The sequence below is a fragment of the Hipposideros armiger genome, unplaced genomic scaffold (assembly GCF_001890085.2).
Source record: "Hipposideros armiger isolate ML-2016 unplaced genomic scaffold, ASM189008v1 scaffold_109, whole genome shotgun sequence".
In the NCBI taxonomy this organism is placed as follows: domain Eukaryota; kingdom Metazoa; phylum Chordata; class Mammalia; order Chiroptera; family Hipposideridae; genus Hipposideros; species Hipposideros armiger.
In genome coordinates this window covers 3443771-3471016 of record NW_017731459.1, presented here as the reverse complement: position 1 = coordinate 3471016, position 27246 = coordinate 3443771, and the positions used below count along the sequence as shown (strand labels likewise).

At 37.3% G+C, this 27246-nt stretch overlaps 1 protein-coding gene across 29 annotated transcripts in view; it reads right to left on the bottom strand.

Annotated features, from left to right (window-relative positions):
• Positions 1 to 27246, bottom strand: part of CLASP2 (cytoplasmic linker associated protein 2) — a 157188-nt gene that overhangs the window by 92573 nt on the left and 37369 nt on the right. For 17 of the 29 annotated variants that reach the window (XM_019647191.1, XM_019647193.1, XM_019647196.1 and 14 more), the window contains 3 exons: positions 17388 to 17534; positions 2726 to 2808; positions 26 to 118 (listed from right to left, as the gene is read on the bottom strand). In XM_019647191.1, coding sequence (XP_019502736.1) covers positions 26 to 118; positions 2726 to 2808; positions 17388 to 17534 — 323 coding nt within the window. Of the gene's footprint in view, positions 1 to 25; positions 119 to 2725; positions 2809 to 17387; positions 17535 to 17916; positions 18114 to 27246 lie in introns of those variants that run through there. The other 12 variants (XM_019647211.1, XM_019647215.1, XM_019647213.1 and 9 more) reach the window with 3 other exon arrangements.

Sequence of the window (27246 nt, the reverse complement as noted above, 5' to 3'; positions counted from 1 at the left end):
AAGAAATAAAAAATAAAAAACTTACCGCATTGGCACGCTGATCCCAGTCATGTTTGTCGTCTGACAAAATTTCCCTGATTTTATTTAATGTTTCTTCAAGTTCTCGACTAGAATAGATCTTGAAGAAAAGATGCAATATTATAACATTAATATTTCTTACCATAAGCAATGTCAAAATTATGCCCTGATGTTTAGATAATCTTTCAAGTAACAAGGTTACTTATTTCCCATTTTCGCACCATTATGAATGGAGAATAGAAATACACTATAGACAATAATAAAATAAAATGCTTTAATTTGTCTTCCTTACTTGTTTCCCTTATGCTACTTCTCCATTCATGAGTAACTTCAAATATATGTTTAAAATGCTTTGTCATTTAAAAACAAGATGCAAATATAATATTCTAATGAATAAAAAGAGGCCTAATTTCTCAAAACGACTTTGGGTATATAACATACCTACCTATACATTCACATACTTATTATACAATATTGCAAAAGGACATGTTTTAAGTTAGTCTCTCCCCTCTCCCTGCCTCCGCCCCCACGCCATTGTTACACCATGGCCAGGATAGCTATATGCTTTGTTTCCTCTGGAGCCAACCATTTGCAAAACACCACTATCCTTTTATTCACTTAACAAATATTCACATAACAGGAATGTATTATGTTAGGCACTAAGGATACTACAGTGAGCAAAAACAGGCATGTTTTTTGCCTTATGGAGCTTATAATATAGCCAGGGAGAGAAAAAAAGAAATAATCAAATGATACATAAAAAATGAAATTGCAAGCAGAAAGTACCACCAAGGAGAGTTAACAGTGCTATGACAGTCTGTATACAATTGGAGGTTTGAACTAGTGTTAGGAAAGTCAAGCTTGAACTGAGGGCTAAAGGATGAGTGGAACATCATTAGGCAGGTGGAGATTAGCCTTGCCTGGAAGAAGGAGCATGAGTACAGGCTCTGTGACAGAAAGCAACTGAATGAAGGCCAGAGTACAGGAACAAAAAGTGCAAAGGGGACAGAGGAAGAGTCAGTGACCCAGGCTTAAGTCAATCAGTACATAGAATTTCTCTACATCACAGTCAAGGTTCAAGGTGGGAATGTGACCTAAATCAGTTCCATCAGAGTGAATCTCACAAGTTTTATAGGATCAGCCAGAAAAGAGGAAGAGGGTGGTTAGAGTGTGAGGCTCGAACAGCTGCAGCCATGGTGCTGACCATGAGGGAAGGCAATGCAGAGGAATCCAGCAATGAGAAATGGAGAGAAACAGGGTCCTAGTGATACCATCTGAGTCGTATCAAACAGATACCTTCAACAAAACAGCCCTATTTTTATATTTCACTTTGAACAGCCACTAAATTTCCCTTTTACTTAAAAAACAAAACAAAACAAACCACCCCACCCCCAAAACAAGAGTACAAAGAGGAGCAAGACATAAGACAAGCTGAAGAGGTAAGGGGAACGAGATGGCATCCTGTTAGGGAATGATTCCTGAACGTTTCTGAGCTACTTGTTTCCTACCTCCCACCTCCCCTTCACAATAGTCCTCCTGCCATATTTCAGAAGAAAGGCTGGTCCCTATACCATTCCTAATATTATTATGATGCATTAATCTGGAATATACTAAGACTCCCCTCTCCCCCAACAAGGAAAAAAGGGTCAACTTAAAAAAGGGTCAACTCCTTACTTTGGTGAGGAGGTACATAATTATTTAAAACATTCTTTTAGCGGGTATACAAGCAAAAGAAGTTTGAAGACAACAAAGGAAGAATCTGTTACAACAGAATGATTGATTCCTAGGTTTCTGACTTTTGTAACTGATTAAGTAGTGGTTTCCACATATAAAAAACACCGGAAGAGTAGGTTTGTAAGGGGAAGGTCATGAGTCCAATTTCAGACAGGTTGAATTTGAGATGCCTCTGAGACATCTAAGAGGAGATGTTAGTCAGTGGAGAAATTATTTTGATGCTCAAAGAGGTCTGAGGTCTGACTTAGGGATAAAAACCTGTGCATTATCTATGTAAAGGCAAAAACTGAAGCCATGGGTTTGAAGGAAGTGACTTAGTAAGAAGTGGAGAGTGAGAGAGGGCCCAGAACTAACCTTTAAGACAGCGGTTCTCAACCTGTGGGTCGCGACCCCTTTGGGGGTCGAATGACCCTTTCACAGGGGTCGCCTAAGACCATCGGAAAACAAAAAGATATTTACATTACGATTCATAACAGTAGCAAAATTACAGTTATAGAGTAGCAACGAAAATAATTTTATGGTTGGGGGTCACCACAACATGAGGAACTGTATTAAGGGGTCGTGGCATTAGGAAGGTTGAGAACCGCTGCCTTAAGAAATCCCAATATTCAGTAGCTAAGTAGAGAAGGATGTGCTTATAAAGAAGACAGACATGAAGTAAACAAAGAGCTAGGAGGGGAAATAAAGGATGAATGTTGTAGCTCAAGCACCTATAAAGAAAAGTGGATGTAGCTGGACATTGTAATGTAATATGATTCAATAATATGGATTCAATTTTATTTCGGCCTCACTGAAAAATCACATGAAAATCTAATCGTACCTACAAATGATATCTTAATAGTACTAACTCAAGTATTTTATTTTTACATAGTCAGTTAAGGAAAAAAATTTTTTCAGGGACAAAAATAGAAAATTCTATGAACAGGTATATAGGCAACATTCATAGGGAGTACCACTACACTGGTATCTTTACCTGAATAGAAGGGACATCTGTAAAAGCTTTTATAAAATCATCTTCATCAACTGCTCCAGCACCTCCTTCCTTTGAAGCACCTGCTAATTAAAAGGAAATTTACTTTTTAAAGTTTATTTTTAAGCATTTTAAGCATTCATCAAGGACAATATGAAAAATATAATTATTTTGATACCAACCAAGGAATAATTTTGACAGACATTCCATTTCATAAAAATGTATCAAAAAAATCTCCAACTTTCAGAAAAGTCAAGGTACTGAATAGCTGATTAATTCTCCATACGATACTAGGCTAGTTTGGTAGTAAAATCCAAACTAGGAACAGAGTTCTCCTTCCCTCATTCAATGCAATAGCAAGGACACAAGAAGTACAGGGTGCAGGCTAACAGATAAACATTTACAAGCTGAACAGCAATTTCAAACGGCACAAAATGTCAATAAATGATGGCAAATAAGTAATGCAGAAAAGCAAATGTGAAAAAAACGAGTCTTGAGATTAAATTTAAATATGCAAAGAAATCTTCCTTTACTGCACACAGGCAATAAAAAAGTTAACTTAATAGGCAGTTGTTCAGAGCCAGTAATTAAGCTCTTGTCTTTTGGCTCCAAAGCCACTCTATTATATTCTGTGGTGCAAGTCCTAGGATTAAGCAAATAATTTTTCTACTATTTCTAGTGCTTTCCTATTCAACTCTGTCATGGGGGGTGCTGGAGAGAGACTGGAAGCTGCAGGAAGAAAGCATCTATTCCTTCCTAACTGCTTCCTGTTCTTGTCAGCAAAACCCTAGCAACTCCTGCAGGGCCCTGGGTTCAGGAGCAGCCTGGTTCCACTTCGCAGTTTTTCTAAAAGTCACTAAACCGACATCAGCCAGCTAGTACTCCCTCCTCAGAGGTCTGAGTCAAGGCTCTGCAGGGCCCCTCCTTTAAACCTCTAAGTTTTAATAATTTTAAAACTTTAAAACTCATTTTGTTTCTCCAGCTCTAAGGGTAGGAGGTATATACTGTAATCGCTACCTCCATGATACTTAAGCGTTCCCTTTTTGCATTCTTTATTCATTAATACCCATTTAACAATTTTTTATATTAAATTCTCTGTTGTGGTTTCTGTCTCCTGACTAAACCCTTGGGTGATACAGGGTGTACTTAGTTTCTAACTATATATATTTATTTCTTCATGGTAAGAATTCACACACGAAATGGATTTCAACAACACAAGATGTACACCCCAAGGGACAACTGATTTAAAAAATAAATCTCCAATTAAAAAATTAAAATAACTGGATATTAAGTTAGCATCATCCTAATTAAAAAAAAATACTCAGGATTTCCAAAGGTATATAGGAAGCTCCTCATCTTAAAAAAAAACCCAAAACCTTTAAAGATCGTTATGAGTTTTAATAGCAATAGGAGATGGACCACAGAACAGCATAACGAAGTTGCAAGGCAATATAATACTGCAAATTAAAAGCAGTGACAATTTAATAAACTAAAAGAGAAGTGAACGTGTGCTTGCTATAAGAAATTCAATTACAAGAGTAAATAAATTAGTTATTCCCTAAATATTGAAAAGAATCCAAGGAAACAAAACTCTCAACTCCATCCCTATGATCATTCCTAGTAACTGATTAACTGAAAATAATCCGTTAAAGCAAAGAAACAAAAAAGAAGACACCTATCCATATTAACATCTTGTAACATACTACATTAATTTACAAATCTTAATATGGTTTTTTTTTGTTTTTTTTTGGTAGAGGGCAGTGTCACTGGCCCTCATATGTGGGAACCGAACCAGGGCCCTCTGGTGTTCCAAGCCAGTTCTTAACCAATGCGCCACTCGGCCGGCCCGGGGTTTGTTTTTGACAGTGGGTACCCAGAAGCCTAGATTTTTACAATTTCTTCCCAATCTTCCACAGTTGTCTAGTACAGGCCACTGAACAGAAATTTTTTTAGGGACTTGTCCTTATCAAGTAGTTTCTGAACATTTAACACAGTTTTCATAAAAACAACTTTCTTTCCACATTCCTTAATATATTTTGTTCACTTATACACCACTTCTTGCAAATTACTTTGTCACAGCAATAAGAGCAACCTTACGCATGTTTGAGAACAAACAACTGACTCCTGGAAAGTATATACTTCGACTGGTAGAAACCTGCACAGATGCACCAGAGCAGTCAGTTAACAACCTCAGAGCATTGGACATGGAGGAGAAGACGACTTGACAGAGGAATGGAAAAGGCAAAGGGGAGATCAGTATGAAGAGCTGCTGTAGAGTATATATAGTTTACAAGAGGTATCACACATAGAACAGAATGTGAACTTCACCAACGTTTACCCACCCGCCAACAGCACCACGTCAATACCCTTTGAGGGAATGCACAGCATCTGAATAAATCCCAAATAAGGCCAGAAAAAATGCGCCATTGACTAAGGACATACATAGAAAAGTGTAACTTTGAAAGTCACAATTCACGCTAATCATTCTACCTTGATTATCCAGTAAGTTCTGTCTTACGAGTAGTGCCATAAACTAGTGGGGAGGGGAGAGGGAGTATAAATTAAATGGCTTTTAAAAGTCCCCCAAAAAGGTGCACAGATGAAAGGCTACAAATATCACTAAATTCAGCACTGTGACTACCTCACATGTGACAAGTAGGTCTGTAAACCTAGACACGAGTATTACCAATTTGGCAAGAACTTGCATGGTTTGAAAAGTTGATCCCAATCTACTTCACTCTTACCTTTGAGAATCACTTTGTATAAGAGCCGCTGCAGATGGGAGTGTATTGGGTGTGTGAATAGGTGAATAGTGTAAGACAGAGGAACTCCCCATTCCAGCCTTGCTTTTGTCCTGTATGTATTGCAAGTAAACCTTTTAAAATTCTAGTTTGCCTAATGTTTCCCTTCACCTTGGTTTTATCTGGTCAACCAAGCAGAAAAAAGGATCCCTGCATAGGAGAATAATCTGTTGAATGAACTGTTTCATCTCACAATCATCATTCCACTTTGATACAGCTTTAAAGTTCACCTAAAAAATACTATAAAATACTCTTAGTACCAGCAAGGAGAATGGATACCATAGGAGAGACAAAAAAAGTACTGGACCTTCCTGTCAAATATTATTGCAAGAAAAGGAGAACAAGTGTGCATACCAAGGGGAGATGTATTTAGATAATATGTTTGAGAGCAGGAGCACAAATAGAGGCTGGGCTGAAGGGGTGAGCAATGTTGGCTTCCAACTTGACTAAAACTCTTTCAAACATAACCAGGTCAACAATCACACTAGAAGAAATAAAGGGGTTAAGACAGAACAGACAAGCTTTGCCCAGGTGTCTAACCACTCTAAAACAGAGGTCAGTAATTTTTTCTGTAAAGGGCCAGATAGTAAATATTTTATTTTTTGGGCCATATCGTTTCTGTTGCAATTACTCAATTCTGCCATTGTAGCATGAATGCAGCCACAGACAATATGTAAATGAATAAGAAAGGTTGTATTCCAATAAAGTGCAATTTATGGACATTGAAATTTGAATTTCATATAAAAATTTTAAAATGTAAAAAAATATTCCTAGCTCATGGGTGAAACAAAAATAGACAGTTGACTGGATTTGGCCTGTGGACTACTGTTTGCTGATCCTTACTCTAGAACTTATCCTAAGCTGGTGATCACTTCGGTTGTGTGTGTGTGTGTGTGTGTGTGTGTGTGTGTGAGGTCATTCCACAGATACAGGGTTTCTAGTGTGCTAAATTGGCTAAAGTAGGCATCCTCAGAAATTTGCAAATATTACTTTAAAAGGTTTAAGTATAAAGAGAATACTTCATCCTACTTACTCCTTAACTGCTAACAAGGTGAAGTGCTGGATACAAAGGTGAATGAGGCCAAAGGGTAAAGTAGTATGTTTCAGATATAGGAGCAAAGAGAACAAAGTCTCAGAGGTGGAGAGGGGCAGGTTCTTTTCATGCTAGACTAGGACAGAGGAGGAAGACAAACGATGAAGAAACAACATGGCGGTAAATATGATGTGAAACCCAAAGAAATTCATACAAAATCCATAATTTTTAAAGAGTTACACTAACGAAAGTACACTACAAAGAAAGTTTAAGAAAAAAGCCTTCCAGATCCACCCCTAACTTTCTAAGGGAAATATGTTGAAAAAGATACTCAGTTGAATAAAAGGACATTTTTGTGTAAAAGAAGGACAGATTTCAAGGGGTAGAACCAAAAGCAGGGGAAAACACTGGTGTAGAGAACCACAACCAAAAAGAGAATGGAACCCTCAGCAAGGAACATTCACGACCCATGAAGTAAGGGAACCTGACAACAGGTTCCTGCTGGATTTCAAAATTGCTAAAAACTTACTACTGTGAACTTCCTATTGCTCCCCTTTTTGAACGGGAGTGTCTACTATGGTTATCCTGCCCTGTATATTGTGTGCCGGGTGTAAGTAAGATATCTTTTTAGTTCACAGGTCTCTGGATGGAAAGGAGCCACACCAGAGAACCCTCACAGGCATCAGAACATGATGCAGATAACACGATCATGGACTCTGAGCCTCATGCTACAATTAGGATGAGAATTTCTTTCGGGAAATGTCCATGAATGCAATTTGTAATGTGGGAGCCATGTGAGTAATTGTAGTCAGAGACAAAACTGCAGTAGACTGTTAGCAAAAATAGCTATTAACAATTCCTCTCATTCTTGAATGCTCATTTTACAATGTGACTTTGCAGCTCTTCCCATCCAGAAGTGGAATCCCCAGCCAACAGGTGGGATTAGAGTAACCTAGAATTCCAATTGAAAGAAGACCTAGAAGAGGCTAAAGGGTATCCTGATTGGCGATTTACCAGTTTTGAGCAGGAATAAATCTTCTCTGAGGAAAACTTACAGAATCCCCAATTAAGAACCAAAGGGACTCACACCAATTAAGTTCAAGCAAGGAGCTCACAATAAAAGTTCAAATATACAAGAACGCAAACTGTTATGAACTAAGAGTCACAGGAAACAAATAATAGATTTTAGGACTGCAGATGTTAGAAATGTCTAGTTAGACTACAGAACGAATGTTCATATAACATTTAAAGAAATAATGTGAACAAAATCATAAAAATGCCAATCAACAAAAGGTATTAGGAATTAACAAATGAATTTTGGGGACAATGGAATGACGTAAATAGTACAATTGTTGAAATAAAAAGAAAACACCTTGACTGAAAGGTTAAACAGAAGAAATAGAGAGCTGGAAGATACACCTAAATAAATTACCGAGAATGTGGCAAAGAAAAAATAGGGAAATGGAAAAATATAAAGAGATAAGGAGGATAGCATGAGAAAGTATTATATATAATTGGAGTACCTCAAAGATAGAAAAGAGAGATTGGAAGAAAGACAATATTTAAAAAGAGGTAATGATTGTGAACTTTCTAGATTCATGAAAACCAGTAACCTGTAGACTCAGGATGCACCAAGTAGCCCAAGCAGGATAAATAAAAAGAAATCCACCTAGTACTTGGCGGTGTAGCTGCATAACACCAAAGACTCTTCGAAGAGATAGACATCAGAGAAAGAAGAGATCACCTAGAAAGGAACAACAAACTTCTCACAAGCAACAGTGGGATTCAGAGAGGGTATTTTAGTATCTTTCAAGTTTTGAAAGAAGAAAAATGGTATCAATCTATAATTGTATACCTAGCACAACTAATTTTTAAGAATACAAGTTGAAGCTCAACCTGGAGCTGGGCTGCCGTGAGTCACCGGCGACGGCGTAGGCTGCAGCCCCTGCTGCCGTGGGTTGCCATGGGCTACCGTGTGTACCAGCAGCCAGCGTGAGCGGCCAGCAGCCGCAGTGAGCAGCCGTGCAGAAGCCGGCGACTGATCTGCCTCGCCTGGGAAGAGCACAATGATGGTGCCAACTTGGGCCAGTGAAGCAACGTCCTCCACAACTAGACTGAAGAACAAAAGGACAGCAACTTGTCTGTTCCCCTTCCCCCAATTCCCCAGCGCTGTTCCCATGCCCCAATAAAAATCTTAAAAAAAAAAGAAAAAGAAAAAAAAAGAATACAAGTTGAAAAAAGTAAAATGCACTGAAAATGAAGAAAACAAACCACCATTACTTAAAGATGTCTAAATCAGGGGTTGGGCAAACTTTTTCTGTAAAAGGCCAGATAACAAATATTTTAGGCTTCATGGGCCATGTGGTTTCTGCTGAAACTACTCAACTCTTCACAAATGAATGGTGTGGCTGCATCCCAATAAATCTTTATTTATAAAACCAGATAGCAAGGCCAGCTTTGGCCTGCTAGCTCTATTTTGGCCTCGTGGTGTAGATAAAAAACCCAAATTTATATATAGTAAAATCATTAAAAAATTAAATTTTAGCAAGGTAACTAGCTACATAATCAAAATACAAAATTCAATTTCATTTCTGTGCATTAGTAACAAAGTTAGAAATTTTAACTTAAAAAAAACCCCACTATGTTGATGGACTTTGAGGGCATTATGCTAAGTGAAAAAAGTCAAACAGAAAAGACAAATACTGTATGATCTCACTAATATCACAACAACAAAAATTTTGTAACTATGGTGATAAATGTTAATTAGGCTAATTGTGGTTATCATATTTCAATATATACAAATATTGAACCATTATGTTGTACAACTGAACTTAAGTAACATAATGTAACACTGTATGTCAATTATACCTCAAAAAAAAGGCAATGTACTGAATCTATAGATGAATTTGGAGAGAACTGAGAGCTTTGTAATATTGTCTTCTTACCCAGGAATGTAGTATGTCCATTTACTTATGCCTTTTTAAATGTCTTTCAATCAAGTTTTATAACTAAAAAAAAAAAAAAAAATTATGTTTAATAATAACAAATATTTTGAGGTATGTAGGAATAAACCAAATCAAACAAAAACAAAACAAAGAAAATGAAAAGCTTTGGGGGGAAAGTAATACATTTTATGAGGCATTATATAGAAGAATACCAAAATAAATGCAGAATTATTTCGTGTTCATGAACAGGAAGATTCAGTATCATAAAGATGTCCAATCTTTCCAAAGTAATACAACAATATAATCATGTCTCCAACAGGGTTTCTTGTGGCACTTGTCAAGCTGATTCTAAAATCTGGAAGAACAATGAGCCAGAAACTGTTGAAGTAAAGGGAGGGGGTACTTGCCCTATCAGATATCAAACCTTACTGGCCCTACCACATAGGAGGATCCTGGTAGTGGGAGAACACAGACATTGTAGGATTCTCCCAGGATCACAGGAGTAGCGCTTAGAAGGAGGAGGTATCTTTTTGAAGCTTGGTGAATAAAGAAAAGGAAGAAAGAAATCATAAAGGCTCTTTTGAAACAAAGTGGTATCACAGAATCAGAAGTAGAAAGCCCCCCATGTATCATTTAGTAAAGAAGCTGCATTTCACTACATCAACAGAAGAGGGCATTCTTGAACTAAAAAACAGTCAACTTTTCTTCCTGGCCCCATAGAATTACTTGTAATAAAAAAAATTCTTAGGACATTTAAGCAAATTTGAATACAGAAGTGCTTAAAAGGAGGTAAGTATATATTGGGTTGTCGGAAAAGTCATGATGCATTTTTGCAACGAAAAACAGAAAAATAGAACATGACTTTTCTGACAACCCAATAGTTTAAGAATAAATTTAGGGAAAATAAAAGGGCTAAAGGAACAAGTTAACTAACATCACAAAGAAATCAGACAAATCCAGAAAATGGAACAATCTGAAAGACCACTGGCCTACACTTTTCAAAAAAGTCAATGTCTTGGGTATAAAAATTGGTAAGGGGGCTTTTTTATACAAAATATTATGGAATTTTCTTGCATTTCATAATAGTGTTACGGTTATAATGGAGCATGACTTTAAGTCTTACGAGGTATATATTAAATATTTATGGCTGAAATGTCATGATGTCTACAATTTACTTTGCAATTATTGAGATTTTAAAAAAGAATATGTGTGGGACTACATCTATAGGGAGAGAATTAAAACAAATATGGCAAAATGAAAATTATTAAATCTAGGTGATGAGTGTTCACTGTATGTCATCTTTGCTATACACTCTAAATTGTTCATAATAAAAAGTTTGGGAAACACTCACTATAAAGCTAGAATAGGTATGGATAAGTAAATCAGGAAAAAAAGAAACTACATAAACTAACCAAACTACAAACAGTAATATCTCAATTAAGTGAAGTAAAAAATGTTTTATTTAATTACATGGCCATTAACTGGCCATGCATAAGGAAGAAAATAAATTAAAATGGATATATTGCCACCTTATACAAAAATAAATTCCAGATAATTTGAATAAACTAAATGTAAAATAATTCCAGAAGGTCTCCCTGATGCCTAACATGAAGCTTTGCACTTAGTAGGCTCTATACAGCTGTATAAGGACAATAACTTATCTGTAGAGAGATTGGGTCTTTAATTTGACTATTAATTTCAATCAAAACAGTTTGGCTGTTTATATTATTTTCTCCCTTCTCTTAAACATTATGAATGCTTCAAAAACTAAACCTTGCACAATGAAATTTCTTTATTGCTTTAAGTTTTGCATAACAAAATGGAGGTCAAAGAAAAACGTTACAGCAAAACAGGTTCTTTTTTTTTTTTTTTTAGCTGAGCCATCCTGCCACCTGTTGGTAGCTCAGCAGCTGCTCAGCTCGGGCCAGGACTCGAACCGCTGTTGCTCAGAGCTCAAACTCTTGAGCGAGCTCTTAACCAACTGAGCCACTCAGCCAGCCCCCAAAACATATTCTTATACATAGTAGGCAACTAGGTAATTTACTGGTTTATATTAATAACATTGGCTGCTTACTCGAATCATATTTACCTTAAAACCAAAGTTAAGATAGACAGTACCAAGGCATCTTATGATGTATAGTGAATGATATGGGATTTACAGTAATTTAAGACAGAACGGTGACTGGCCAATCTCTAAATTCCAAATATAAGTCATATATTGTTTTGCTATAAGGGATAAAAATAAGAAATAAGTATCACATGCAGTATTAATTAGGGGATGACCCAAAGATGATTCAAGAAGAAGCCTTTGAGAGTGGGCCAAGCACTGGGTTCTCATTTCATCTCTGCTAACAACTAGCTGTCTGATCTTGGATACATCATTTAACTCTCTGAGGCTAAGTCTCTTCATCTGAATTGGGATCAGATCATCTCTAAGTCCCCTCTAAGGCTAAATAAAACCTGTTGGGTTTAGTATCTTTTGATGTCATTAGGGGAAGAGGGAAGAAAACAAAACACACAAACAGAAAAGTTATTTGGTTTCATATAAAGCTCAAAAACAAGAAATTGATGTTTACCAGTTAAAAATTTGGATTCTGGGGTCGGCTGAGTGGCGCATTGGTTAAGAGCTGGCTTGGGACACCAGAGGGACCGGTTCGGATCCCACATACGAGGGCCAGTGACACTGCCCTCTACAGCTAAGATGCTGAACAACAGCTCAACCTGGAACTGGGCTGCCATGAGTCACGGGCGACGGCGTAGGCTGCAGCCCCTGCTGCAGTGGGTTGCCATAAGCTACCGTGTGTAGCCAGCAGCCAGCGTGAATGGCCAGCAGCCGCCGTGAGCGGCCGTCCAGAAGCTGGCAACCGATCTGCCTCACCTGGGAAGAGCACAATGATAGTACCAACATGGGCCAGTGAAGCAACATCCTCCACAACTAGACTGAAGAACAAAAGGACAGCAACTTGTCTGTTCCCCTTTCCCTGATTCCCCAGAGCTGTTCCCATCCCCCAATTCCCCAATAAAAATCTTAAAAAAAAATAAATAAAATTGGATTCTAAGATTAAACAAAAATTCTGTGAGATTTGTTTTATTAAATATATACTGATTCTCATCATCTTTATTTGTTTAAAACAACTTTGGTGTTTGTGTGATAGAAAAAATGGAAACAATTAGCATAATTTGTGGAAAATAGATATTTAGACATTCTTACAACCTCAGGTCAGACATAAATAAAACAAATATAAACTATCCTAATAAGTCCTACTGGATTTGAAAGGGTGGTAATTACCCAATTAAAAGATTTGGAAATTAAAAAAATTTTTAAGTAGTCTAATAGAGAGAAATAAGAGAGAAATACTCTGTCCACTTGAATGAGTGAGAGAGAATAACAGAACTTTGAGAATTGATGATCTGGCCAATGAGTGTCTCAATGATTATATACAAGCTTCAATGACAAATCACTAACCTCAAAATCTGGTACTAATTATAAACAATAATAATTGTATCATCTAATTCAATCTTTATTTTTAAAAAAAAATAGGAGCCAAAATAATTGGTACAGAAATAGGGATATTATAACTCAGAAAAATGAACTTTAAAAAGACCATTTCAACAACAACAAAAATACTAAAAAGCATTTCTATTTATAATGAAAAATTGCATGTTTGCTCATTTCCAAATATTCCATTTTTCTGGGAATAATTCTAGAGCTTTAAAATGACATATTTATAGATGCTGAAAGGCAGTGATCATTACTGTAGATTATAATCTCAGCTATTAATCTAGAAGAAGCCTTATTTACCCAGGGAGATCAGCGGGTAGCAGTACAGCCCAGTGCTTTTCCTGCTTTGTCCACTTATGAGATGCATGACCCTGTGCAAGTTACTTAACTTCTCCAGACTTTAGTTTGCTCATCAGTAAAATCAGGATAATAAAGTATCTCACTCAGGGGTTTTGAGGTTTAAATGAAAAAGTATATGTAAAAATACTCAATAATTTTTGTTAAATTATTACCTAAAATACTACAGAGAAATAAGTATTTGAAACAATTAGGTATTTTCAGCAATTGTACTCCAAGCCATTGAGCCTAAAAGAAAAGGGGGGAAATGTATTTACCTAAATTCCTATAATTACAAATGTTATTCAGAAAATGGTCTATTTAAGGAAATTCACTTTACCCTTATTTGAATTAGTAAAAGCACAAAGGTAACACTTTTGACACCCACATCCTATGAGTTTTTATAGCAATGGCATATTGGTATAGAGAAACCCATAACCCTTTAAAAAAAATTTTCCTTGGCTTAAAGGCCACACATTTATGAGAACAGGCTGGACCACTGAACCAAAGGACAAAAGCAAAATGAACACACACTGAAGATTAAACACAGGTCCTATTGGTTTTAATTAATTGGATAGGATACTTTGCTAAAAATAGCATACATCTCTTTAATCTTGACATATATCTTTGGGACAAGTAAATTAAACTCTCAAACTTCAAAAGCAGATTCAGTCAGGATTCCAAAGAAGCTCATTTTATTTTTATTTCGGTATTCTTACTAGAAAAAAATTTGAGAAACTCAGTGAACTGTGATGGGCGTATGCCACTATCATGTACCACCTACTATACTCCTTTAATTAGTAGCCAGTTATACCTATGTGTTCATTATATACCTAGGAGTAGCAAATGAAATGCCTGGACGAAATCACCATTATATTCCATATAAATTTATGAGAAAGAAAATGTATAGTCTAGAGAATAAAACAGTTATAAAGAAGAGACAGGGCAACCCTCAGGTATTTAAAAGTATCATGATAAATACATCTTCTCTGTTTGTTATAAGGAGGGAGATTTTACTGTAATATAAAAAATAATTAATTTACCCAGAATTGAAATGGCCTTATAACCTTTCTGGAGGACATTATAACAAACTGAAGAACATGAGAAATCCCTGCACTTTTTAATTCAGTAAACTTTAGAAATTACTCCAAGGAAATAATTGGAGATGTGCAAAAGATACACATAAAAGAATGATGGTACAGGGCTGGCCGAGTGGCGCGATCGTTAAGAACTGGCTTGGGACGCCAGAGGGCCCTGGTTCGGATCCCACATATGAGGGCCAGTGACACTGCCCTCTATAGCTAAGATGCTGAGCAATAGCTCAACCTGGGGTTGGGCTGCCCTGAGTCGCCGGTGATGGCGTAGGCTGCAGCCCCTGCTGCAGTGGGTTGCCATGGGCTACCGTGTATAGCCAGCAGCCAGCGTGAGTGGCCAGCAGCCGCAGTGAGCGCAACTTGTCTGTTCCCCTTCCCCCAATTCCCCAGCGCTGTTCCCATCCCCCCAATTCCCCAATAAAAATCTTTAAAAAAAAAAAGAATGATGGTACAGTTTATAACAGCAGAAAATGCTGAAAGCAACCTAGATATTATTTAGCCATGAATAGTTTTCAATTAATAACTTAAGATAATGAGAAAATGTTCACGGTAAAATACAAGTAAGAAAAAAGGTATACAAAAAACTACATAATGAATGGTAACAATTCTGTCGTCCTAAGAAAATATTTGCATGTGTAAAAATAATTGGAAAAGTAATTATAAAAGTAATTGGAAGAAAGTACATCATAATTTATCAGCTGATTATTTCTACATGTATTGCAGGTGCTTTTTGTTCCAAATTTTAATCCATGAGCACATTACTTTTTTTAGTTAGAAGGGACAACTCCCAATGTCCCTTCTAACTAAAAGAGTCTACAATGCTAAGAAACTTTCTACAACTAACTTAAAAATCAATAAGCCTCTACCAAGAACAGAAAATCTAAAGTTAAATTTCCAAAGAAGGACTGACAGCCAAAAATGGCATTAATTCTGAAGGAATATCAATATTGTCTGGCTAGTAGCTCTTTTCTTAGATAGAAAATGGGCAGTGAACCTAAATGGGCTGTGGCAAACAAAACAAATGCAGAATGAATCTGCAAGTGCCAAAAGAAGCAGGGGGAGGAAGAAGGAATAATGGGCTGTCCCTTATTTTTACCAAAAGGGCCACTGCCTAGATGATGATATAATCTGTGATTAACATAGTATAGTGATTAATGACTACAGTCACAAAAGCTACCTATCATTTTCATTTCTGGTAGGACTACAATCCAGAGAAGGGTGGGGTGGGAATGTGGCATTAAGAAAGTCCTATTTCTTTAAAAAGAATATCTGATTTTATTAATTTAATTAACACCAGAATTAAGTGACCCTCAGTAGGTAAGCTACAATTTCAATTTTCACCTAAGAAAGAAAGTAAAACATGAAAAACAAAGTTAATTATAAATCACTGGCTCAGATTCATAAAAATATTAAATACTATCACCATGCATTTTAAGCATTAATTCATTTTAAGTCAAATAAGACAGCTTCATGAAATAATTATCATATTGTAGATTAGAAATCTATAACTCAAAATCAGAAAAAAGAAATCCCTCTCATGATAACTAAAGGTTACAAAAGAAGCATGGAATGTCATATACTTTTTATCAGAGATAAGAATGCATAATAGAAAATGTGTAATAGTTTATAACTAACATTTGGATGAGAATACACTCCTATAATTGCAAAACTGAGAAAATAATTAAAATTAAAATACCAAATTGTGAATTACTCAAAATATCCAGAGAAATCAGTAAGAAGACATTTGTATTTCACAGTATTTTATTTATCTATTTACATGCATATAAATATATAAGTAAATAGGTATATATTTATACATATGTGTGTATATACATATACCATTAATATCATCATCTTTCTTGCTCGTTACATGACACATTAAAGATAGTTAGCATGAAATATTTATGATAGTTTTCCTATATTAAGAATATCATATGACTTGGAAAATAACGTTTGGTTCTATGGAAGGATCAAGAGAACACAACTTACAGACCTGATCAAAATATAGAGTGTATTTTTCTTTCCTTTTTGTTTTTAATAAATGAATGACAGCCAAAAAGAGAAAAAACAAAATCCTCAAGACCATGATTTCCCCATCAGTTATCATAAATAGGGAAAAAAATCTCTTTTCCCAAATTATATCTAAAACACAAGTTTATTCACAAAAAATGGAAAGGAAAAAAAAAAACCTACTGTCCTTTCAGCTTTAAATATTTACCCTTATTCAGATAGGAGTCATTCTATCAGAAAGACATAGCAGAAACTAGCACCTGAAAAGTACTCATGGCTTTTTAATTAGTATATGAAAAAATACTCATTAAAAAAATTTAAGATAAACAATATTCTAGAAACAGTTCTAATATGATCAAAGAATGTACTATGTGAACCATAATTGCATAAAGCCTGTTTTGTTTCTATTTATTATTATCTAATCCAGAAACCATTTTTGAGGCAATTTTACTTGACCACCACCCATTTCCTATTGTGACAAATGATTCAATACCCAGTATCTGCAACCATTTTTTTCAATGTGGGAGTATTTAAGACTCACTACTGAGATGAATATGCAAAAACATCACATAAAACAATATTTCTTTACCAACTAGATAGCACCTGAAAATTAACAGCCAAATTCTGAAAGACCTGCTTTCTCCTTAAAAATAAAAAACACCAACCCCCAAAATTCCCTTAAACATCTCCCTTTAAAAACAGTATGTGAAAAATAAATACGCTCCAGAAAACACTAATTCACATATGTTCTGATAGGAAATAGAAATATACAATATTTTAAACATTTTCAAAAAGGCAGCACATTCTTCTGTGTGTTGCAACAGACTCCAGATCTGCAGTCGTGCTGCAGTCATGAATAAACATATTCCTCCAAAGTTCTAAGTGTGTGTGGCCATATCAAGGGCATGAGGCATGCACATCAGATTGAAATGGATTTACGTTACCTCCAACCTTAGGGCCACCTGCTGAACCAGGCTTCCTCGCACTGTTGACAGGATTTCCGGATGTTTTAGGTGCAGGAACCTTGAAGGCTGAAGAAGCTGATGATGGCCTATTTCCATCCACTGATTCTTCATCATCAAAGCTTTTATCTGTACAAAGCATTAGAAGAAAATGTATTTTAAGAGAACTAAGCTCTGCTCCATTTTCCCTAAGGCTCAAAAATCAAATAAAGCTATATAAAATCATAGCTTTGTAAGATATACATATATATATATAACAGAAAATAAACTCCTTTGAATAAGCATTTATATACTGGCTAACCCAGTGTAATTTAAAATAAGATTGCAATATTATCATATTTCCTACCTATATGTAAAGTCAAAACATAAAACCAAATACATTATCTCTAAAAAAAGAAAAAGCATTTTTCATTTTTTTGCTATTAATGTAAGCATTTTCTGTCAGCTCCTCCCATAGTGCATCTTCCAACACACCCTGCCTTATTCCTTTTACCCAGATTCTGCAACTTACAATCACAGATCCGTTTGCAAATCAGTCGCCTCATTCCTCTGAAAGCTCTTAATTTTCCTCACCCTAGGATGCTCCCAATGGTTCACATGGCCAAATACAGTAGATCTGACACTAATCAAAGAGTCTACCAAAAATAGATAGAAACAACCACAGAACCACCACTGAGGTTTGTGCCGGCATTTTTCTTTCTCTTCTCTGCCCTAGGTACTGTAACAGCCAATCAGCTACAAGGTGACATCATCTTATGGCAGCTACTGCTAGATGAAAGGTAAAAATTCTCCATGTATTTAAAAAATTCTCTATGCAGCTTCAATCTTATTCTGTATCAAAATTTCAAAGGCATTCAATAATAAAGGTTTATAAGCCTAAATCTGAAGTCTCCTATTTAATTTACATGAAAATTTATACAAATAGAAAAATATGGTTTTAAACAATATTCATTCTGCTGGGGTGCTTATTATTGCATCAGTAAAACAAGGAATATCACAGTGCTCATTAGTGTGCATAATTAACTCTGTAATCTGCTGTTTATTTAGGCCATAGAAACTAAACTGAACAATTTGTTCTCATAAATGATTCTAAAATAGTCTACAAAGCTCCTTTTAGAATATTTATGAATGACCATGCTAGTAACATCTCCTTGCATAAAATGAAACACCCCCACATCCACCTTCTCTCCCCCCAAATCATAAGATGTGTGCATTACACTAGTCTGAGAAGATGGTTTTCTCTAGGACCCTGCACAAACCAGCCAAGACAAACAAGATGGGCGAGGCAGAGGCAGCTTTCCCACAGGCTTCAGATCAATAAGCCAGACTCTTCTCCTTTCAATCAGCTCCACTTACTCATGCAAATACCCAAATCAACTAGGAATAAAATCATCCCTACAAAGACATTCTTCAGGTCCTACTACTAAATGTGCATTTAAAGGAAATACCAAACAAGAGTTGAAAGACTGTTTTATTAGAAACAAGAGTCAAATAGACACCCTAATATAAAGCCACATTCCATCTCACCAAGTGTTTTTCTTAAATAGCACAACTTGTAGGAAAAAAGTACCTTCTAGTTAAAAAATATTTTTTTTCCTTTTTAGCATACTACTATTAGGAAATCAGTTCGGATCAATTAAAACCTATGCTCTATATAGAATGCTGTGCTAAAAACATTAATACAATTCTAAATCAACTTTTTTGCCACTACATGCAAAAACTGTAGCTAAGAGAGAGACAGTAGACACACAGAAATCTACAGAAAGATGCAACACGAAGTATCCCGAAGTTCCCATGGAAACAGTGCTCTATTTCTACAAACACACAAGAACTGAAAAGAGTAAATGTCTCTACCATTAAAAAAAAAAATTAACTCTTAACTACTGGGAAATTAATTTTTAACTTTATATCAAAATAAGGCAGAGAAAAGTATAAGTATGTAGCTCAATGAATTTTCACAAAATGAACATCCTAGTGTATCTGGTCTCCAGACCAACAGATCATTATTGGCATCCTGTGAGGATCCTCTCTAAAGCCACCAAAGTCACTATTTCCTATCAAAGCCACCTAGTCGTGAATTCTAACACCATAAGTTGGTTTTGCCCATTTTGAACTTTATATAAAAGGAATCATACCATATGTACTCTGGTACCTAGCTTCTTTTCACTCAATATAATGTTAGGAAGATTCATTTTCATTCCTTATAGTTTTCTAGTATATGAACCTGCCACAACTTATTAATATCCATTCTACTGTTGATGGACACTTGAGTTGTTGCTAGTTTGATATTATTATAAAATAGTGTTCCTAAAGAGTAAGCAAACAATGTTATAGGATTCCACTAAGGCTTTTACCATTATTGGGGAAGTAGTAAACTTCACTAGGTACATTTATTTTAGATTATAGTAAGTCAAAGATGCATAGTCACCTCTACAGCAGTGGTACCCGGACCAGCAGCTGAGCATCACCTGGCAATCTGTTAGAAATGCAAATTCTTGGGCCCCAAATCAAATCTACTCAATCAGAAACTCTGGAGATAGGAGCCCAGCAATCTGTGTATTGACAAGCCCGCCAAGTGATTCTTTTTTTTTTAAATTATTTTTTATTGTGAAATACACATTTTTTAGAATTAGTTTCAGCTGTACAACACAGTGCAATAGTTATACTTTTTACCCCTCGAAGTGACCACCCCCTCCCCCAATCTGCCGCCCCACTTCCCTCCAACATCATACATATCTATTACAAATCCCTTGACTCCCACTCCCACACTATACTCCACGTCCCATGACCATATATATATATATATATATATATATATATATATATATATATATATATATATATATATATATATATATATATAACAACCACTCAGTTATGCCACAGTAGTGCCAAAGAAGTGATCTGCGATATGTAAACAAATGGGCTGTTTTCCAGTAAAATGTTATGTACAAAACAGGAGGGCAGGTGGATTTGGCCTGCAAACAATAGTTTGCCAATCCTTGCTCTAGAGTAACCACTGAAATACATAAAGTAAAAGAAGAAAAATAATAAAAAATAATTGATTAATTAAAAAGCAAGAAAGTAAACAAATAGAAAGATAAGGGGATAAAATAGAGATAAAAGGTGGCAAAAATAAAACCAAACATAGGGGGTGCCAAAAAAATGTATACAAGTGGTCACTTTGGTCAACATTGCTCAAGCAGTAGTTTGCCATATTCAGAAGTATCTGGGTGCTGATGGTGACCACTTTAAACACCTCTTGTAATTGCAGAAGTCAAATGTGACTTGTATTCATTTTTTATTATCGGTATATATTGAGTACTACAATTTTAATAGTTTTCCTCTCTTAAAGTTTGTATACATTTTTTTGGCACCCTCTGTATATCAGTAACTATGTTAAATATAAATGAACTAAATATTCCAAGTAAAAGATTAAGACAGGGCCGGCTGAGTGGTGCATTGGTTAAGAGTTGGCCTGGGACGCCAGCTCTGAGTAGCAGGGCCCCGGTTCAGATCCCATATGAGGGCCAGTGACGCTGTGCCCTCTACAGCTAAGTTGGTGAACAACAGCTTGACCTGGAGCTGGGCTGCCATGAGTCAGCAGCGACGGCATAGGCTGCAATGGGGCTGGCCGGCATTGGGTCGTGAGCGGCTGTCCAATGGCCAGACAGAGACTGCCTCACATGGGTAGAGCGCAATGATAATACCAACATGGGCCAGTGAATCGACGTCCTTCACAACTGGACTGAAGAACAAAAGGACAGCAACTTGTCTGTTCCCCTTCCCCAATAAAATCTTAAAAAAAAAAGATCAAGACAGAATTTTCAAAAATAGGTTGCTTAAATGAAATACACTTTACATATAAAGTCACATTAAAAAACAAGTAAAATGCTGGGTCCGGCCGAGTGGCTCCATTGGTTAAAGGGCGAGCTATGAGCAACAGGGTCACTGGTTCGATTCCCACATGGGCCAGTGAGCTGCACCCGAGCTGAGCTGCCAGTGAGCTGCCAAAAGGTGGCAGGATGGCTCAGCTGGGGAGAGCATGTGCTCCTAACTACAAGGTTGCCAGTTCGACTCCCACATGGGATGGTGGGCTATGCCACCCACAACTAAGATTAAATACAGAACCCTGAACTGAGGGGCGCAAGCTGCCGACAGGCAGCCCGATAGTGACTGGACTTGGAGCTGATCTAGCTGCACCCTCCACAATTAAGACTGAAGAACAACTTGGCTGTTTCCCTTCCCCAATTCCCCAACACTGTTCCCGTTCCCCAATTCCCCAATAAAATCTTTAGAAAAATAAAAAATAAATAAATAAATAAATAAATAAAAGTAAAATGATAGAGACAAACCGTGGCAAACACCAACCAAAAGAAAGTTGGTGCAGCTATACTAACTTCAAACAAAGCACCTTGAAGAAGCATTACTAGAGATAAAGAGAGGCTGTTAATAATGATAAAGGGGTCACTCCAACAGGGAAAAAAATCAGAACCCTAAAATTTTAAAACAGCTTCAAATACATAAGGCAAAAAATGAAGATCTAAGAAAATAGACAAATCTACAAACATAGAGAGAAATAAATCATCTACTTCCAATAAAGTTCTATCTTTTTTAACAGTAAGCTAAAAGAATTCATAAAATTACAGCATCAAAAGCCTCAAATTAAAAATACTTTGTAGGGACAGCCGGTTAGCTCAGTTGATTAGAGCGCCACCAAGGTTGCCGGTTCGATCCCCACATGGGCCCTCCACAACTACTGGGTTGTTGGAAAAGTCATGATGCATTTTTCCAAAGAAAAACAGAAAAAATACGTCATGACTTTTCCGACAACCCAATAGATTGGAACAACTACTTGACTTGGAGCTGATGGGTCCTGGAAAAACACACAGTTTCTCAATTGAAAACAAAACAAACAAAAAAAAAACACACCAAAAACAGGGCCGGCCGAGTGGCGCGTTGGTTAAGAGCTGGCTTGGGACGCCAGAGGGTCCCGGTTCGGATCCCACATATGAGGGCCAGTGACACTGCTAAGATGCTGAACAACAGCTCAACCTGAAGCTGTGCTGCCGTGAGTCGCTGGCGACTGCGTAGGCTGTAGCCCCTGCTGCAGTGGGTTCCATGGGCTACTGTGTGTAGCCAGCAGCCAGTGTGAGCGGCTAGCAGCTGCCTTGAGCAGCCGTCCAGAAGCCGGCGACTGATCTGCCTCGCCCTGGAAGAGCGCAATGATGGTGCCAACTTGGGCCAGTGAAGCAACGTCCTCCACAACTAGATTGAAGAACAAAAAAACGACAGCAACTTGTCTGTTCCCCTTCCCCCAATTCCCCAGCACTGTTCCCATCCCCCCAATTCCCCAATAAAAATCTTTAAAAAAAATTTTGTAATTTATTTAGAGGTTATAAATATTCTAGGCTTAAACATATTTTCTTACTAATTATAAAATATCAGAACAAATCAGTTATATTGCTGCCTAGCACCTATCACTTCCTGAAATAGATTCTTTCACGAGTGAACTAGAAGCTAGACTGGAAGCGGGCAGGAAGTTTGTCTTCTTTATGCCAGAACCCTAGGATTGGATAACTGTTATAGCTAACTCTTCTTCCTGCTTTCCACCTTTGCTCTCCCCTCCCCCTGGGGTTTATTCTCAACGTAATGTCCTGAGTTGAACAAAGTCATATCACATCGCTGCTCAAAATCCTTCTAAAAAGACCTAGCAGGACTCCAAGATCTATAAGACCTTAGATATCACGTGGGTCTATCTAATCTCATCTTCTCCACACTATACCCACCTTTCTCTTCAATCCAGCTTCACCAGCTTTCTTGCTGCGCCTCCTACCAGGACCTCTACACTAGATCCCTTTGCCTAGAATGCCTTTCCTCTTCATACCCACACTATTTACTCACTTCCTTCAGATCTTTATTCATCTATTGCTTTCTCTGGATATTAAAATCGTTAAGTCTTTCAATGTTCTGACACTACTGATCTACCTCTACACCTCCATCCTTTATTTCTGTCTCTAGCACTTACCATTTATATATTTTACTTATTTTGTTTATTATCTCTCTCCTCCCACTGAAATGTATACTCTATTAGGGTGAGAACTTTTGTCTATTTACCCACTTTCGTATCTCCAACATGTGGAATAAGGTTCAGAAGGGCACATTTCATAGTCTTACAGAGATTTTCAGTCTCCAATAAAAGCATTAGTATGTTATTTGAAACAAAACTGCAAAGGCAAACAAACTATAACCACTGGATAAAATATACATAAAAAAATAACTGAAAAAATAGTAAGAAATATAAGGATAAAACGGACTTCTATTCTGAAGGCCTTGTGGGGCAAAGGGAACAAAATTCAAAACCCACATAAGATGCAGAGCCTAACAGGAGGCTCTTCCCAAAAAAACTGGTATACCAAACGAATATATAGTTTACCCTTGAGCAACACAGGTTTGAATTGCGCTGGTCCTTATACAGGGAGATTTTTCTTTTTTTTAAATTGGGGAATTGGGGGATGGGAACAGCGCTGGGGAATTGGGGGAAGGGGAACAGACAAGTTGCTGCCTTTTGTTCTTCAGTCTAGTTGTAGAGGATGTTGCTTCACTGACCCAAGTTGGCACCATCATTGTGCTCTTCCCGGGCGAGGCAGATCAGTCGCCGGCTTCTGGACGGCTGCTCACGGCGGCTGCTGGCCATTCATGCTGGCTGCTGGCTACACATGGTAGCCCATGGCAAACCACTGCAGCGGCTGCAGACTAAGCCGTCGTGGCGACTCACTGCAGCCCAGCTCCAGGTTGAGCTGTTGTTCAGCATCTTAGCTGTAGAGAGCATTGTCACTGGCCCTCATATGTGGGATCTGAACTGGGGCCCTCTGGCGTCCCAAGCCAGCTCTTAACCAACACGCCACTCAGCCGGCCCTACAGGGAGATTTTTCAATCAATATCTGTACTGTTTCAATGCGTGGGTGGGAGCTGCAGATGTGGAGGGTATACTGTGCGCATGGAGCTCCCCCATTTTATATAGGGGTCTTGAGCATTTGCAGATTTGGGTATTCATGGAACTCAATCCTGGGGTCCTGGAACCAATCACATGTGGATGCTGACGGTAGTTAAGTTTTGGGGGATTCAAAAGTTATATGCAGATTTTTTACTGCACGGGATAGGGGGAGAGGTGTATAGTTAGTTGTTCAAGGGTTAACTGCACTCTCAACGTTAAAGTGAACCATAAGTAAGCCTTTACCATCTTATAGTCTTTTATTCTTTTCAAACTGAGAAGTAAATCAAATGGAGTACTTCATTAAGGTCAAACGTTATGCAGTCGAGACACTCAAGCCCTTATACTGGCAGACTCACATATGCAGTAGTGCCAAGCAACAGCCAAAGCCAATGTAAAATTTTCCTGGAAGCAAGTCTTTGGCCCCACATTATTTGCACAAATAATTTGGTCACTCAGCATGACAGGAAACAAGACACCATGAGAAAGAATAAACAGAAAGAAATAAACAATAGGAATGGATCCACTTCAAATCCTAGAATTATCAAGCAAAAACTATAAAACACCTACACTTAGAAGCTTTACTAGGCAACCCTGAAAATAACTTCAGGGATGAGAAAATCATTAAAAAAGGGACAATTTTTTTGAACAACCACAGAGAACTTCTAGAAATAAAAATACAACAACTGAAATTTAAATTCATTGGGCAGGCATAACAGATTAGACACAGCTCAAAAGATCCTTAGTGAACTGGAAGATAAAGCAGGAAAAAAATCACCTAGGATACATAGAGTAGGTGCTTTCATATTTACTGAATAAACAAAAAAAGGATCACATACAGAAAGCAACATACAAATTATAATTATGTTGATACCTGTGTTCGCACTCCACTATTTCACAAAACCCTCACAATAGTATGGTTTGGTGCAGAAACTGAACCAGGTGAACATATTAAAAAGTACTAGAGAATACAAACTAAAGTGAGCAGGCTGCAGTGGTTAGGTGTATGATGGATATGGAAAAGAAGGAGAGGAAAATGGGGAGAGGGGCTGAGAAGAGGAGAAAGAGACGGAGACAGAAGAGGAGATGGAGGAGGAGTTCATGGAGGAAGAAGAAATGGTGACAGAAGGGAGGAGGAGATGGAAATAAAGGAGGTGGTGGCAGAACAAGAGGAAATGGAGAAGGGGAAGAGGAGGAGGAGAAAGGACGCAGAGTGAGATGAGAGAAAGGAGAGAGAAGGGACAGGCAGAAAGAGGGGGAGGGAAACGAACCAAGTAGGCTAAGGCTTTACCTTATGTTGCCTTCATATTACACTTGGAAACTGCCCTCAGTAAGCACAGAGCTATTAGAGGCCCACAATTCTGTATCTGCATACCTGAAGGCCAAAATGCCCTGCAAGTCCAGCTTTAACTTGCTTTCCCTTTTTAAAATTCATTTGGCAGCAAAATCTGAACTGATTTAAACTCAGATTATGGCAAAACATGATGTAAACTGGCATGAGGCTATTAATTGCCTTTATTTAGCTTACTGTGAATTTGCATACATTTAACTGCAAACATATTAATGTGCTTGATTAGGAGGTGCAGCCCAAAACCCACCTGGAGTTATATAATATATGGCATACAACAATATTACTTCTTTAAAATCTGACATATTCTGAATTCCAAAACACAAGTGGTCCCCAAGGTTTCAGATAAGAAATTATACATTTATATTACCATAATTAAATGGCTATTGAAACTTTCCACTTCACTTTTATGGGTACATGTATTCTAAAACCTGAAATTGCTGCTTCTGAATGCATCTAAAAGATGAAAAACGGTTCCACTTTACATGGCAAACAAAAGAGCAAGCCCAAACTTTATACCACGTTTTATAAAAAAATCATTTTGTGTAGATTTTCTTCAGTGAACCAACCAATCAGTTCAGTAAGAGCCCACAACATCATGGTCTTCCATGTACAAAACATACTGTTTCACATTAAGTAATTTCTTACACCAAAGTTCCTCTTTTCACTTGAAGTTATATCCTTCCTTATTCTAATTAAAACAATGAGTAATAGGACTTTGGGTTTCTGAGCTGTTTTACACTCCTGCATGTCCAACAATGACCATGGTTTTATCTAATAGCTCTACTGGCAACTGATATTAGGACCATATTATACCATAGGTGTCTCAGAAAACCCAAATTTTAGTTTCCTGTACTCCCCACTCCCCTTTTACAATAGGATACTCTCCTTGGCTTTCCTCTGACCTCACAGGTCCCTCTAGCTCAGTCACTTCCTCCTTTACCCAACCATTAAATGTTGAATATTCTCCTTTTCGCCAGATTACACACTTTCTAAATGGCTTCATCCATTCCCAATAGTTTTAAGTACCTTCTTTATGCTGATCATTCTCACAAATATTTGTCTCTAGCCTAAACCATCTCCCAATTCCAGACCTATATATTCAACTGCCTACTAGACGTATCCTCCATGCATATTTCAAAGGCATCTCTTGTCTGACATGGGTACCTAACACCAATATCATTTCCAAACCTGTTCTCCCTGTATTCAGTAAATGACATCGCCATCTAGTCAGCTCAAGCTCACAAGGTGGGAGCCTCATTCCAAGTTCTCCTCTGCCCTGCATGGATCATCTCCCAACAGTTTTTGTTGAATATAACTCCAAGTTATATCTCAAACCCACCTACCGTATTTGCCGGTGTATAAGACGACTGGGCGTATAAGACGACCCCCTAACATTTTCACTCAAAATACAGAGTTTGTTATATACTCGCCGTATAAGACTACCCCCTCTTCCGCACACCTTAGGACTCCAAGATCTATAAGACCTTAGATATCAC